General features: G+C 47.7%; 1 protein-coding gene across 1 annotated transcript; it reads left to right on the top strand.

The window, feature by feature from the left end:
• Positions 1-1374: 1374 nt before the first annotated feature.
• ndnf (neuron-derived neurotrophic factor) lies at positions 1375-11062 on the top strand. The gene is made up of 4 exons (XM_079157937.1): positions 1375-1664; positions 6617-6820; positions 7190-7314; positions 8922-11062. The coding sequence occupies exons 2-4, from the start codon at positions 6618-6620 to the stop codon at positions 10316-10318; spliced, it is 1725 nt and encodes a 574-aa protein (XP_079014063.1). The 5' UTR covers positions 1375-1664; position 6617; the 3' UTR covers positions 10319-11062.
• Positions 11063-12257: the final 1195 nt, after the last annotated feature.

Here is a 12257-nt window from a genome sequence, read left to right as displayed (position 1 = left end):
TATAACATTATAAATAAAGAGCTCTGCAGGCTGCGTCATCACATGACGCGTCATCTAACTGACGCTGAAAATAAAATATTCTTGAAAATTCTGGTTATTCATTTCCGTGATCACCGTCCTGAGTTAAAGCTGCACGCACACTTTTATAAAAATCTCCCCTTTTCTTGTCCCTGAACACAACACGCTGTGCTCTCTGTTGGCAGCAGCAGCCGCTAGATGGCGCTGTTGTACCAATACTCCAACACATCAGCCTTACTGGTGATAAACGGCTAATATATGGCTGGTGAAATCATAGAAATATTTTCAAAAATTTCTGAAAAATAAATCTGAAATAAAGAACTTGATGTTTGTCTTTTTTTCTCTTTGTTGACCTTCTATAAACAACATTCGTCTTGTTGTTGGTGTCACATTATTATCTCCAACGTTGCATACTGGCACGAGAATGCATCATCAATAAATGAAATGGATGATGAGCCGGGGTTTAACTTGCAGATTAAGATCCGGGTCCTGCAGGAAGAGCTGCAACCTCATGCGTAAAAAGAGTGACATGAAAAGACCAGAAACCAGCAGGAAGCGGCAGCATCCTCTGAGTCTAGATCACCGCGGACCCCCCATCAAGCCATAAATCTAAGGGGGACAATTCAGTTCCGAGACAGTGAATGGCTGCTGTTTTCTCGGATAAATATTTGCTTGAACCCCAGGGAGGAGATGAACAGCGACACAATCCCCTCTCTCTGCAGAGGAGGGGCCTTCTGATCGCGGCGTGCACGCCCAGGTACCAGGGCCCGTGATAAAACTTGTCTTTGGCCCCGAGGGTTGCGTGACTCCGACAAAAGTAATAATTTCCAGGGAGCATCAGTGTAAATACAAAAGTAAGAGAGAGAGAGAGAGAGAGAGAGAGAGGGGGGGGAGACAGAGAGAGAGAGAGAGAGAGAGAGAGAGAGAGAGAGAGAGAGAGAGAGAGAGAGACAGAGAGAGAGAGAGAGAGAGAGAGAGGGGAAACCCCGCTGTCTCCAGGTTTATGTCTGTTTTTTATCAGTAACCCCAGAGACGAGTCCGCTCCTGATGTGACTTAAAGTAAACTTATTACACTTTGAGAATATGAACCATGAGGAATTCTTCCGTTAGAGTCTGAGGGCCAGTCAAACCAGAGCTGGTGTGTGTGTGTGTGTGTGTGTGTGTGTGTGTGTGTGTGTGTGGGCTGGTTCTGTGTCTCGGAGTCTTCAGGGGAAGACATTCGCACCAGTTTTCGCCTCCAATCCAGGGGAGGTTTCAATAGCAGCGGCGCGGCAGGGGAGGAGGGACGCACTGCCAGCACTGAGGATACCCACTCACTCACTCACTCACACTCACTCACACACTCACACACACATTCACACACACACACACACTCCTGCCCACTGGAGACCAGTTAAATCCGCAAGAAAACTGCGAACGCGCAGCAGAGCGGTCGCCTAATCCGATTGATAGGCACCACCGATAGGAGAAGAACGGAGGGGACTACCGGACACCGAGCAGGACAGCGAGCAGGACAACTTATGTTCCCGTTTTTCTTTTAGTTCCTAAAAGAATTTACATTTTTTTTAAATATTGGTGACACCAGAGAGCGAAGAAGAGCCGACAGACAACCGAGAGACAACTTAGTCCGTTTCACACCCTGAGAGGTAAGACACGCAGTGTTGTTTTTATCATCGCATGATTTTGAAGTTATTTTCTTGAACTTTCTTCTTTTTTTTGTTTTGTGCATGAAAAGCTCCAGAGCGCGAGAGGGTTCATGAGGTTTACAACTCCGGGAAGTTCAACGTTTCAAACACATTGCTATTCCAGCTCGAGCCCGCGTGCCTTTTTCATGTCTTATATTGTAATCTCAGCAGCGCGCGGCTCGTTGGAGCTGGTGAGCTCCTCTTGCTTTGTGCCTCCTGGTTCCCATGCTCCCCGCGAGATGCACCGAGACGCGCACGAGCGCTGTCCTCTCTGCAAAGTGTTAAAAACTGAAATAAATGTTTTGTCTCGTGGGAGCTTTTACGCACCTGTAAGAGCTGCACGCGGACACGAGTACAGCGCTTTATGATGATTTTTTTTCATGTAATTGTGATATTTTTTTACATTAATATTTTTATTTGAATCATTCAATGCAGATTCATGACAGTTTAGCTCACGTTGGGAGTTTCTTCTTCTTCCTCCTCTTCCTCATCCGGTCCACGAGAGAGCTCCGTGTCGGTCCCTCTCGGTCGGGGTTTAATGAGAGACCCGTACCCGGAGTGCTGGATGTGAAGAACTGTATTTAGCAGCGGGGCGACGCCGCACTGCCTCCCTTCTCTACTTTCTCAGGGAGAATGAATGATGAACAAAAAAGAAAAAGAAAAAAGAAAAGTCTTAAAATGGGACGTCGCATACCGAAACTAAACCGCTCATTTGCATATGAAAACCTCTCCGGCTGAAAGAATTCCTCCAGTGTCGCTGCAGAGAAGTGACAGACTGAGATACATACATCCACTCTGACCACGAGACTGGAGACGCTTTTATTTTTATTCCCTTGTTAAATTATTCATCATATCCACACCCTGCCCCCCCCCCCCCCCATTATGCTCCCTTCGGACCGACACCAGTAAGGAGGCAGGGCGGCTCTCTCTGCCCGAGCATGAGCGCGACTTAACGGGATCGTGATTGACTCGTTTCCCCCCTGCGCGCCCCGTGGATGATGGGGGGGGGCATGTGGGTGGATGACTTTCCCATGGGGCATTCTCTCTTGTAATCTTTAATCACCCTCTGCTGCTACAATGCCAGCACATCAGTCACCCCCCCCCCCCCCCCTCTGTATTCTATCTGAATGGGTTGTTTTTTGTTGTTAAAGGCAGAAAGCGAGCTGACCCTCACAGACACATTCCAGGACGCAGCGCTAAATGCGAGCTCCAGAGATGGACTATAAAGAAGCAGAAAGGGGAGGTGTGTGTGTGTGTGTGTGTGCGTGTGTGTGTGTGTGTGTGTCGGGGGGGGGGGGAAGGAAAGGAAACTGGGCTCTCCTTCCCATCATGCTCCTGTGCCAGCTCTCGTGGTTCCGATGATGTGGATAGCTCAGAAACTCAAACTGTGCGCAATGTTGTTGATGGCAAGGGGTGTGTGTGTGTGTGTGTGTGTGTGTGTGTGTGTTGGGGGGTTTGGACACCAAATAAAAAAAACCTCTACCATTGTTGAATCGGAGCCCTCGGCCACAAGTCTCTATGCCGATTCATTAACCAGCCGCGTGGCCGTCCAAGAGCAACCAGACCTGCTCTGGTAGAACAGGTCCAGGTCCTGTGCGGTTTCTTCCCTCCACTCCAATCCTCCACTTTGGCCCTGAAGTGACAGCCATGTGATGGAGCTCGCTACACCTAAAGGGGTCCGGCCATAAATCTGCCTTCAGGCCGAGGGCTTCGGGTCGGAATCCGAAATGTCTCTTTATTTGTGTTGAAATTAAACTGTCTTCTATTTTCCCTCCCGTTCTGTTAATGAGCTCCATGTGGTGGCGGGCGCGAGGCTCATCTGTCCTCACGAGGAGAGCGCGAGAGAGAGAGAGAGAGCGCGAGAGAGAGCGAGAGAGAGAGAGAGAGCGAGAGAGAGAGAGAGAGAGGGAGAGGGAGAGAGAGAGAGAGAGGTCAGAGGCGGTTTGCATGCTGCACCTCCAAACATGGAAACGCTGATAATCAATGTGTTTCTGCAGTGAAATAACGAGCTGATCATTTGGATTGTTCTGCGCTTTAATCATGAGTAGATTGCGCATGATTTTTATTTTGCAGTTGATTGATGTCCCTGGAGAATATCGCGTCCATCTGGGAGAAGTAGTAAACCAGAGTGTGAACATTTTTTGTTTTGGCTTTGCGCACTGATTTGCTCGTAATGACCCCAAATTAGAGCGAGGTCAAAGCTGACAGAGGTCATTTAAACGTGATCCTCAGATCAGGCACAGGGCCGTCGGCCACATTCACGTTCTTTCCGATGTGAAGTGTAGATGTGGGGATGGAGGAGCATCGCCATTTCCTCTGTTGGATGAAGCCACTGCGAGCTGCATTCGTCCTTTAATCCAATTACGCACAGCTTTCCACAGCTCGCGCAGGATGTGTTCCGGCCGCAGCGCTCAGCGAAGTCCACTTAAAGTGAAACAACAACAAAGAAACTATAAATGAATCAATAAAAAGATGAAAAGGCAACAGCAAAACAAAGTTGACACGATTGCGGGCGGCTTTGCTTTACAATGACCCGCTCCTCGTGCATTCTTCCCGCGCTCTAATTAAACATGAGGCTTTATTTGTTCCAGATGCAGCTTCATTTTTTTTGGTGTTACTTTGGTGAAGGAACTCTGCAGCCCGCAGCGACCCACTGCTCCTAAGTATGCACACGCCTATCCCTCCGCGGCGTGTCTCGTGAACACAGGCGCGTGGAGGTGCACGGTTCGAATCAGCTGCGTGTCGCACGTGCTAATGGCAGCGTTGATAAACCCCTCACTGTTTTGAGTGATAGCAGACTTCATGCGTAATGACATCAGTGTGGTGGACGGACGGACGGACGGACGGGGGGGTTGGAATGAGAGACAGCCCCGCGATAGCGCCTCAGCGCGGCGGTCTTAGTATTAATAGACACGTCTTTTGTTCCAAGTGTCGCTTCTGAAGTGGAGGCAGACGAGCCGAGGAGATAAGGATCTCCGTGTGAGTCAGACCTCAGACGTTTGGCGGTCTGACTCAGGGGCGTAAATATAGACAGGGGGGGGGGGGGGGGGGCTGTAGAGAGGAGCAGGCCCTCCAACAACGTGTTGGGTGGAGATCACCAGGCTCTCCGGAGTGACACAGTTAGTTTAGTTATGTTTGGAAATGACGTAATCCCGTCTTGTGCTTTGTGGTCACAGCGTGTGGTCGCGCACCTCTGAATTATTGTAACTTGGTGCGATCACGTGACTCACAAATAGTTAACTGATAACAACACTAGTGACATGTCTGGGGATTAAACAAAGTACTAAAATCTAGAATCAGGAGGTGTTACAGTTCTACATCTGAGTAAATATTCAGCAGCCAAATCAAACATTTACAGGATATTCAACCTTTGTTTCTTTATAATTCATTTAAAGGATCGATTGAGTGTAGAGCTGTGATACTTGGTACGGGTTATTTTGGTGGATAGACATAAAGGTATTGATAGATGCCCTTCACAGTGAGCACTGAGCCACCACACACCACTGGTCTGATGGGAGCTTAAGTGCTTTTTATTTTGTATGCCTGCTCGTGTTTTTAAAGAACTATAATGCAGAAATGAAGCCATGTTTGTAGTGCAGAGGTTGGTCCTCTGGTTTCACTCATCTGCCTCTGTTTAGGGAGGAAACAGAGCGAGGGGGGACAGACACAGTTAAAAGGAGTGTACTGTGTGTGTACAAGTGTGAAAGAGATTACTTGTTGATGAAAAAGCTGTGATCAAGGGGAAGAGAGAGAGACAAGGGAGGGTGAGCAGAAGAAGAAGAAGAGGGGGGGAGGGAGACGGGGGTCATTAAAAGGACACCATCTCGCTTGCGGTAAATGGCGGTAAAGTATCTGGCTAATCTGCCATCATTACGCTGATTAAATCAGCAGGGATTTGGCGTTCCCATCAGCTGCAATCAATGGGACACAAATCAATAGACGGGGGATACGTGAGAGGCTCTCAGCCCCGGTCAGCTGAGCCTCAGCTCCATCTGCGCACCGCCAAACATTTTCATATTCGCCTCGATAAAAGTTAAATGACTGGATGGATCCCAGGATTTATTTTTGTATGAAGCGTTTTTATGAAGCAGTGCGGTTCCCTGGAGTTTCCAGCCATGTCTTTTCCTTCACACGTCTGTATTTAAATGAACCCCCCCCCCCCTCATTCCTCTCTGTGGCTGGGAGCACTCATTCACCCTCCCTTTACTTTTGCTCACTGATTCACTCAAAGATGGCGTCTGTGCTGTCACCCAGTTTTAATGTTAATTAAGGTTCAAACTCAAAGGCAAGAAAACACATTTGAACATAAAATACAAATATGTGGAAACTAATTAAAGTGGAACGCTTTTAAAGACGCGGCGAAGTCTGTTGCCAAAGCTCAGTGTTGCCAAATAGAACTCAAGCTAATGAAAGGAAAGGAAAGGAAAGGAAAGGAAAGGAAAGGAAAGGCCATTCACAGCTTCCATTGCAACAAATAGACTTTATGAAGACACGATATGAGCCACAGATATTGATCATGTGCACTCAAGAAACAGTCCGATATTTTGAGAACTCTTGTCCAGTTATATTGGAAGATTGACACCACTCTCATGTCTGTATGCTAAATATTAGCTTAGCTTAGCATGAAGACATTAAACAAAGATTAAGTTATCGTTAAGTTATGTTATGAGTTTGACATTTTTGGCGAGTACACTCATGTGTGTCCTTGCTGGGAGTTAGATGAACAGACTGAGACCACTCTTACATGTAGCTGGTGACAGGAGTCGCTTAAATTATTCCTGCATGGGAATTATTCCTGCAATAAATAAATAAACCCTGCAGACAGCCATTCCTGCAGGGTCAAATCAAACATAACTGTGATATAACTCAATACGACAATGAAAGTGAAGTCGGTTTCTTCCTGTGTCTTTCAGAATGAGGCATTTTAAAGGTTGGAGTGTGGTGCTGCTGGGGCTGCTGGGGCTGCTGGGGCCGGGAGCTTTGGCCCAGAAGCTGCCCACGAGAGACGAAGGGCTCTTCCAGATGCAGATCAGAGACAAGTCGCTGTTCCACGACTCCTCCGTCGTCCCGGACGGAGCCGAGATCAGCGGCTACCTGTTCAGGGACACGCTCAAAAGGTGAGAGCTGCTCAAAGACGGAAACAACGAGTGAATGAACAGCACAACTCTGGTGATTATACTTCCACCGCTGACTGAGCCGTAACGATCAGTGGAATACCTTAAACCTGCAGATGGCCACTTACTGTAAAGAGATAGGAAACATCAGACGTTGCTCCGTAGCGTAATCTATTATGCAGATGCAAAAACTAAATAATAAATGAGAAAGTCGTGTTGGTGTAATTGAGCGTCTGTCAGAGAGAGAGACCAAGGTCAGCGGTACGACAGTATATCGCTGGTTTCAAACTGTCTGCTCGTGCATTTCACCCCCACACGTTATTCTGTATAAAACGTCAAAATGTGACGGCCCCTTTCATTTGTTTTTCACAGGTACTACTTTGTGGTGGAAGAAGACAACACCCCGCTGTCTGTGACCGTGACACCTTGTGACGCTCCTCTGGAGTGGAAACTGACTCTGCAGGAGCTGCCGGAGGAGGCCAGCGGAGAGGGATCAGGTATAATTGACATCAGGCAGCAGTGGAAGAGGTTAATGACACGTTATGTGGAAATATCACTATCCCTCCTCCACGCACACACACACACACACAATTAACCTACGCAGTGATGTTAGGCTTTGTGTTCTGGTGGGTTTTAATTAAGTCACAGTCGTAGTGTCTAGTCTGACCACTTACGATGTCTGACTCGACCCAAGCTGACGTCTATAATTTCAGAGAAGGGCTCGTTAACGTACTGAAGCTTACGTTTCATCCCTTTACTTAAGCGGTCTTGGTCTTCTTTAAGGTAAATCCTGCTTCACTTCACGTCTTCCTCTTTTTCCGTCTCTCTGACTTTTTTTCTCTTTTCTCCCTCGCTCTTAAAACTTTCTCCATCTGGAGGGCGTCCTTTTCAACGCAGCAGATCGTTCCAGACGACCAAAGCGGGGGCGGTTTAGAGCGTAGATGTGTGATGTGAGCATACATTTGAATATTAAATACACGAGCACCTGCGTTTGTGGCCGTGCTCTTGTCAGATCAAATATTATAAAATGATTTATTGGGGTGTTACTCTGTTGAGGACGTGTACCTTGCCTCAAGTGAAAAGAATTCATCTCTAAGTAGAAGAATAACAGCACATTTGGACCAGGTGGAAACCTCGGGATCTGAAAAATGGAGCCGATACTGAAGTGTGTTAAAGCTGCATTCTCTCTAGTGTCCACCAGGGGGCGACTCCTCTGGTTGTATAGAAGTCTATGAGAAAATGACTCTACTTCTCTCTTGATTTATTACCTCAGTAAACATTGTAAACATGAGTTTATGGTCTCAATCTCTAGTTTCAAGTCTTCTTCAATACAGCATGATGTTCATTTAGTAAATGATGGTCCATTTAGAGTCACACAGACCATAAAGCAGGGGATGCTTTAGGGGCGGGGCTTACTGTGATTGACAGGTCGCTACCACAGAGCTATCCGGTCTGGGAGTTGTTCGTGTTTCCGTCTTTCAACTTTAACCCTTTCACGGTGGATTTTCACTTCGCAAAAGTTAATCGTAACATTTCGGCCCCCTAAAAATCGACCCTCCCGCCTCTCGTGTCACTTCTGCTTTCGAAATAAACAAGATGACAACAGCCAAAATGGCGAACTCGAGGCAGATACAGTCTATGAATTGGACCCATTACTCGTCGATCGGTAGAAGTGTTTGCGCAAAGCCTCTTCCCGTCTTTGCTGCTCTTGTTTTGCTGAACGTCTCTGGTGGGAGTAGATCTTTGAGCATTAATTTATAGCACACCACCGAGCACACTCTCCGGTCGACAAACACAATATTATGCTTGGGCCGCCTCTCTCGCGTGGAAGCTACAAGGCGCCTCTTTGTAGCACAGCTTCCCCGGAAAGGCCGAGTGAATGCCGGTCTGTGATCTTTTTTGGGGATGTTTGGAGTGAAAACATGGCCGCCCCCGTGAGGGGCTAATCGTCCACGAGGCTCTGCGGAGCTTCGTCGTGACGTCAACAATATCAAACACTTTTATCATCGGGTGGAAATTTACTTTTCATCAAAGCCAAAAAAATGAAACAGAAGACAAACATTGTAAAGGTCATGACTGCATTTTCTTGTTGTTGTTTTTCCAGGAGAGCCTGAACCTCTGGACCAACAGAAACAGCAGGTGACCGTGGACGAGGGGACGGAGCTCTTCACCTACAAGGGTAACGACGTGGAGGCGTACGTGGCCACCAGCACGCCGTCTGGCCTCTACCAGCTGGAGATGCTGTCCACAGAGAAAGACAGCAACTTCAAGGTGTACGCCACCACGACTCCAGAGTCGGACCAGCCCTACCCGGAGCTGCCCTACGACCCCCGCGTGGACGTGACCGCGCTGGGCCGGACCACCGTCACCCTGGCCTGGAAGCCGACGCCAACGGGCTTTCTGATGGGCCAGCCCGTCCAGTATTGCGTGGTGATCAACAAGGAGCACAACTTCAAGAGCATGTGCGCCGCCGAGGCCAAGATGAGCGTGGACGACGCCTTCATGTTGGCTCCGAAGCCCGGCAGAGACTTCAGCCCGTTTGACTTCGCCCACTTTGGCTTTGTGCCCTCTGACAACGGTTTCGGCAAAGACCGCGGCCTCACGAGTAACAAGATCTCCCGGGCGTACACAGCCAAGCCCAGAGCATTGGACATTCAGAAGGTGTGCATCGGCAATAAAAACATCTTCACCGTGTCAGACCTGAAGCCGGACACGCAGTACTACTTTGACGTGTTTGCCGTGAATTCTGCGACCAACACCAGCACGGCGTACGTGGGAACCTTCGCCCGCACTAAAGAGGAAGCCCGTCAGAAGACGGTGGAGCTGAAGGACGGCAAAGTGTCGGACGTCTTCATCAAGAGGAAGGGCAGCAAGTTCCTGCGCTTCGCTCCGGTGTCCTCCCACCAGAGGGTCACCCTGTTCGTCCACACGTGTCTCGACGCCGTGCAGGTGCAGGTGCGGCGCGACGGCAAGCTGCTGCTCTCCCAGAACGTGGAGGGGGTTCGGCAGTTCCAGCTGCGGGGGAAGCCCAAAGCCAAGTACCTGATCCGCCTGCGAGGCAGCAGGAAAGGGGCCTCCACCCTGAAGGTGCTCGCCACCACGCGGCCCAGCAGCAAGCAGCCGTTCCCGTCGCTCCCGGAGGACACGCGCATCAAGGCCTTCGACAAGCTGCGCACCTGCTCCTCCGCCACCGTGGCCTGGCTGGGCACGCAGGACCGCAACAAATACTGCATCTACCGCAAGGAGGTGGCCGAGAACTACGGCGAGGAGCAGCGACGCCGGGAGCAGAACCAGTGCGCCGGGCCGGAGACCCGCAGGAAGTCGGAGAAGGTCATGTGCAAGTACTTCCACAGCCCGAACCTGCAGAAAGCCGTGACCACGGAGACCATCGCGGGTCTGGAGGCGGGGAAGACCTACCTGCTGGACGTTTACGTGGTGGGACACAGCGGTCACTCGGTGAAATACCAGAGCAAACTGGTGAAAACAAGGAAATACTGCTAAATGACTCTGCAAAGAATAAAATCTATTATAAATCTATATATTAAATAAGTTTATTTAACTCTAAGTGATATTCTACTAAGGAGTGTATACAGACTGACTACTCACACAAGCGGACGGGGCCTGTGGCAGTGACTGAGCTGTTTGTAGAGAGAGATATCAACCTGTATATTTATGTTTACATTTCATGCCGGTGGCCCGTGTTGGCAGGAGCTGCTTCGTCACCGGGCCGCTCGTCTTGACGCGACGTTGCCTCTGAGGAGGCAGAACTTGGAAGAGAAGATCATCTCTCTTTGCTTCGCTGCATGACGTTCGCTCTCGTCTGTGTCATATTTGTGCGTTTTTCAAATCACGACGACGCGGCGGAGACGCAGCAGCCGCCGCCCGCATTGTATAGATCTCTCACTGCATTATTCACTACGTGTTTTAGGAGGAATTTAAATTATTTTATACTTTTCGTCTCTCTCTCTTTTTGTTTTGTTTTTATCGATGACAATAATAACTGTTACCAGGAAATTCCAGTTTTACGAGGAAGTTGTCGTAGTTTGGACATTCCCTCCTGTATCTCAGCCAGTGTTTGCTCTAGAGCTCATCTTGTAAAACGTGTTCTGTGCTGGAGATCTGTGTTGTTATCACTGTATCGCTGTGTGTGTGTGTGTGTGTGTGCGTATGTGTGTGTGCGTGTGTGTGTCACATGTACAGAGTTGTCCTGCCAATATCCATGTACATAAACACTAAATATAGAACCAGTAATCCCTCTGTCACCCTGGGTGTCATGTTCTTTTGCCGAGCAGTTAACATCACAGCTCCGACATGAGAGAGCGCGCTGCGTGTTGTGTTTGCAGACGCAGACGTCTGCATCACGGGGGGTTGCATAAGCACAACGTGAGACTTTGAAAATGATAACTTAATCCCGCCCAAAAAATGCTTTGTCACGAGAAAGGACACGACGGGATGAATTATTTGCTGGAAATAGCTTTGAGGACGCTCGCGGTGGCCGAGCTCCGCTAACACAGAGTCAGCGTCCCGTTGACGTTCGTTCTCATAGATGTGCGATAATAAATCAGTGCGTCTGCTCACGAGTGAGTTTCTTTGTTGCAGGAGAAATATTCGTGCTTTATTTTGAGGAATTTTAGAAAGAAAAAAAAGTAGAACTTGCTCTCGCAAAATAAAGTGTATGTATGTATTTCAAACATGGAATTTTAACATTCAATCAAATATAACAAACCAATTTGTTTATCTTTGTTTTTATGTTAATTAAAGTGACACTTTGTAACTTTTGAGATAATAAATATAATTCTACGGATTCAAAGTTGAGCAATAAAAAGCACCGTTGTTCAGTTTAATCCTGCTGCACCGCATCACTAGATATCTCCAGCAGCTAATGTTAGCAAACATTGTGTTAGCAAACCTTTAACAACGCACTCCTAGCAAGGCAAGGAAATATTAAAACGCCGTTATTAAGAAGCCATCACATAATGACATGACGGCTGAAACAAATAAAAAATTTGGAAAACACTAAATAACAAGAGATGAAAAAGCAAAAAAAAAGAAGGTAGCCGTAGATTTTTAACAAAGACTGTAAGAAAAACAGAAGAAACAATTATCACAGAAAACGTGACGTCTAAATCCTCATAAATACTTAAATCCATCCAGAAGTAAAAGTAGTTCATAAATTAACTTTGTTTGTAAGATCCGAAAATATTTCAGCCCAGTCACAAAAAATGCATCTATTGGTTTTGCTTTCAGGACAAAAACAATGACAAAGTCAATAAGGTGCTTTTTTTGTGGTGGACACATGAATTAAGTGACATAGTATTAAATAATAATAAATTCCACTCATGGTGGGTGGGAGGGGAGTCCGGTCCAACAAATACACGTCAAACTACGAGACCCGTGTTTGACGCACGTTGAGGTTTCGTTGTTTTCATTTTGTTTCCTA

The sequence above is a fragment of the Pholis gunnellus genome (genome assembly GCF_910591455.1).
Source record: "Pholis gunnellus genome assembly, chromosome: 4".
NCBI lineage: Eukaryota > Metazoa > Chordata > Actinopteri > Perciformes > Pholidae > Pholis > Pholis gunnellus.
Note: the sequence above shows the minus strand (reverse complement) of the source record. Positions and strands in the feature narration are given on the sequence as shown.

What these genes read in the sequence shown, in the direction of transcription:
- ndnf (XM_079157937.1), top strand. Translation starts at nt 6,618, where the DNA reads ATGAGGCATTTTAAAGGTTGGAGTGTGGTGCTGCTGGGGCTGCTGGGG. An exon ending in TTCAGGGACACGCTCAAAAG is followed by an intron (nt 6,821 to 7,189) that starts GTGAGAGCTGCT and finishes TGTTTTTCACAG; the next exon opens with GTACTACTTTGTGGTGGAAG. An exon ending in GGCCAGCGGAGAGGGATCAG is followed by an intron (nt 7,315 to 8,921) that starts GTATAATTGACA and finishes TTGTTTTTCCAG; the next exon opens with GAGAGCCTGAACCTCTGGAC.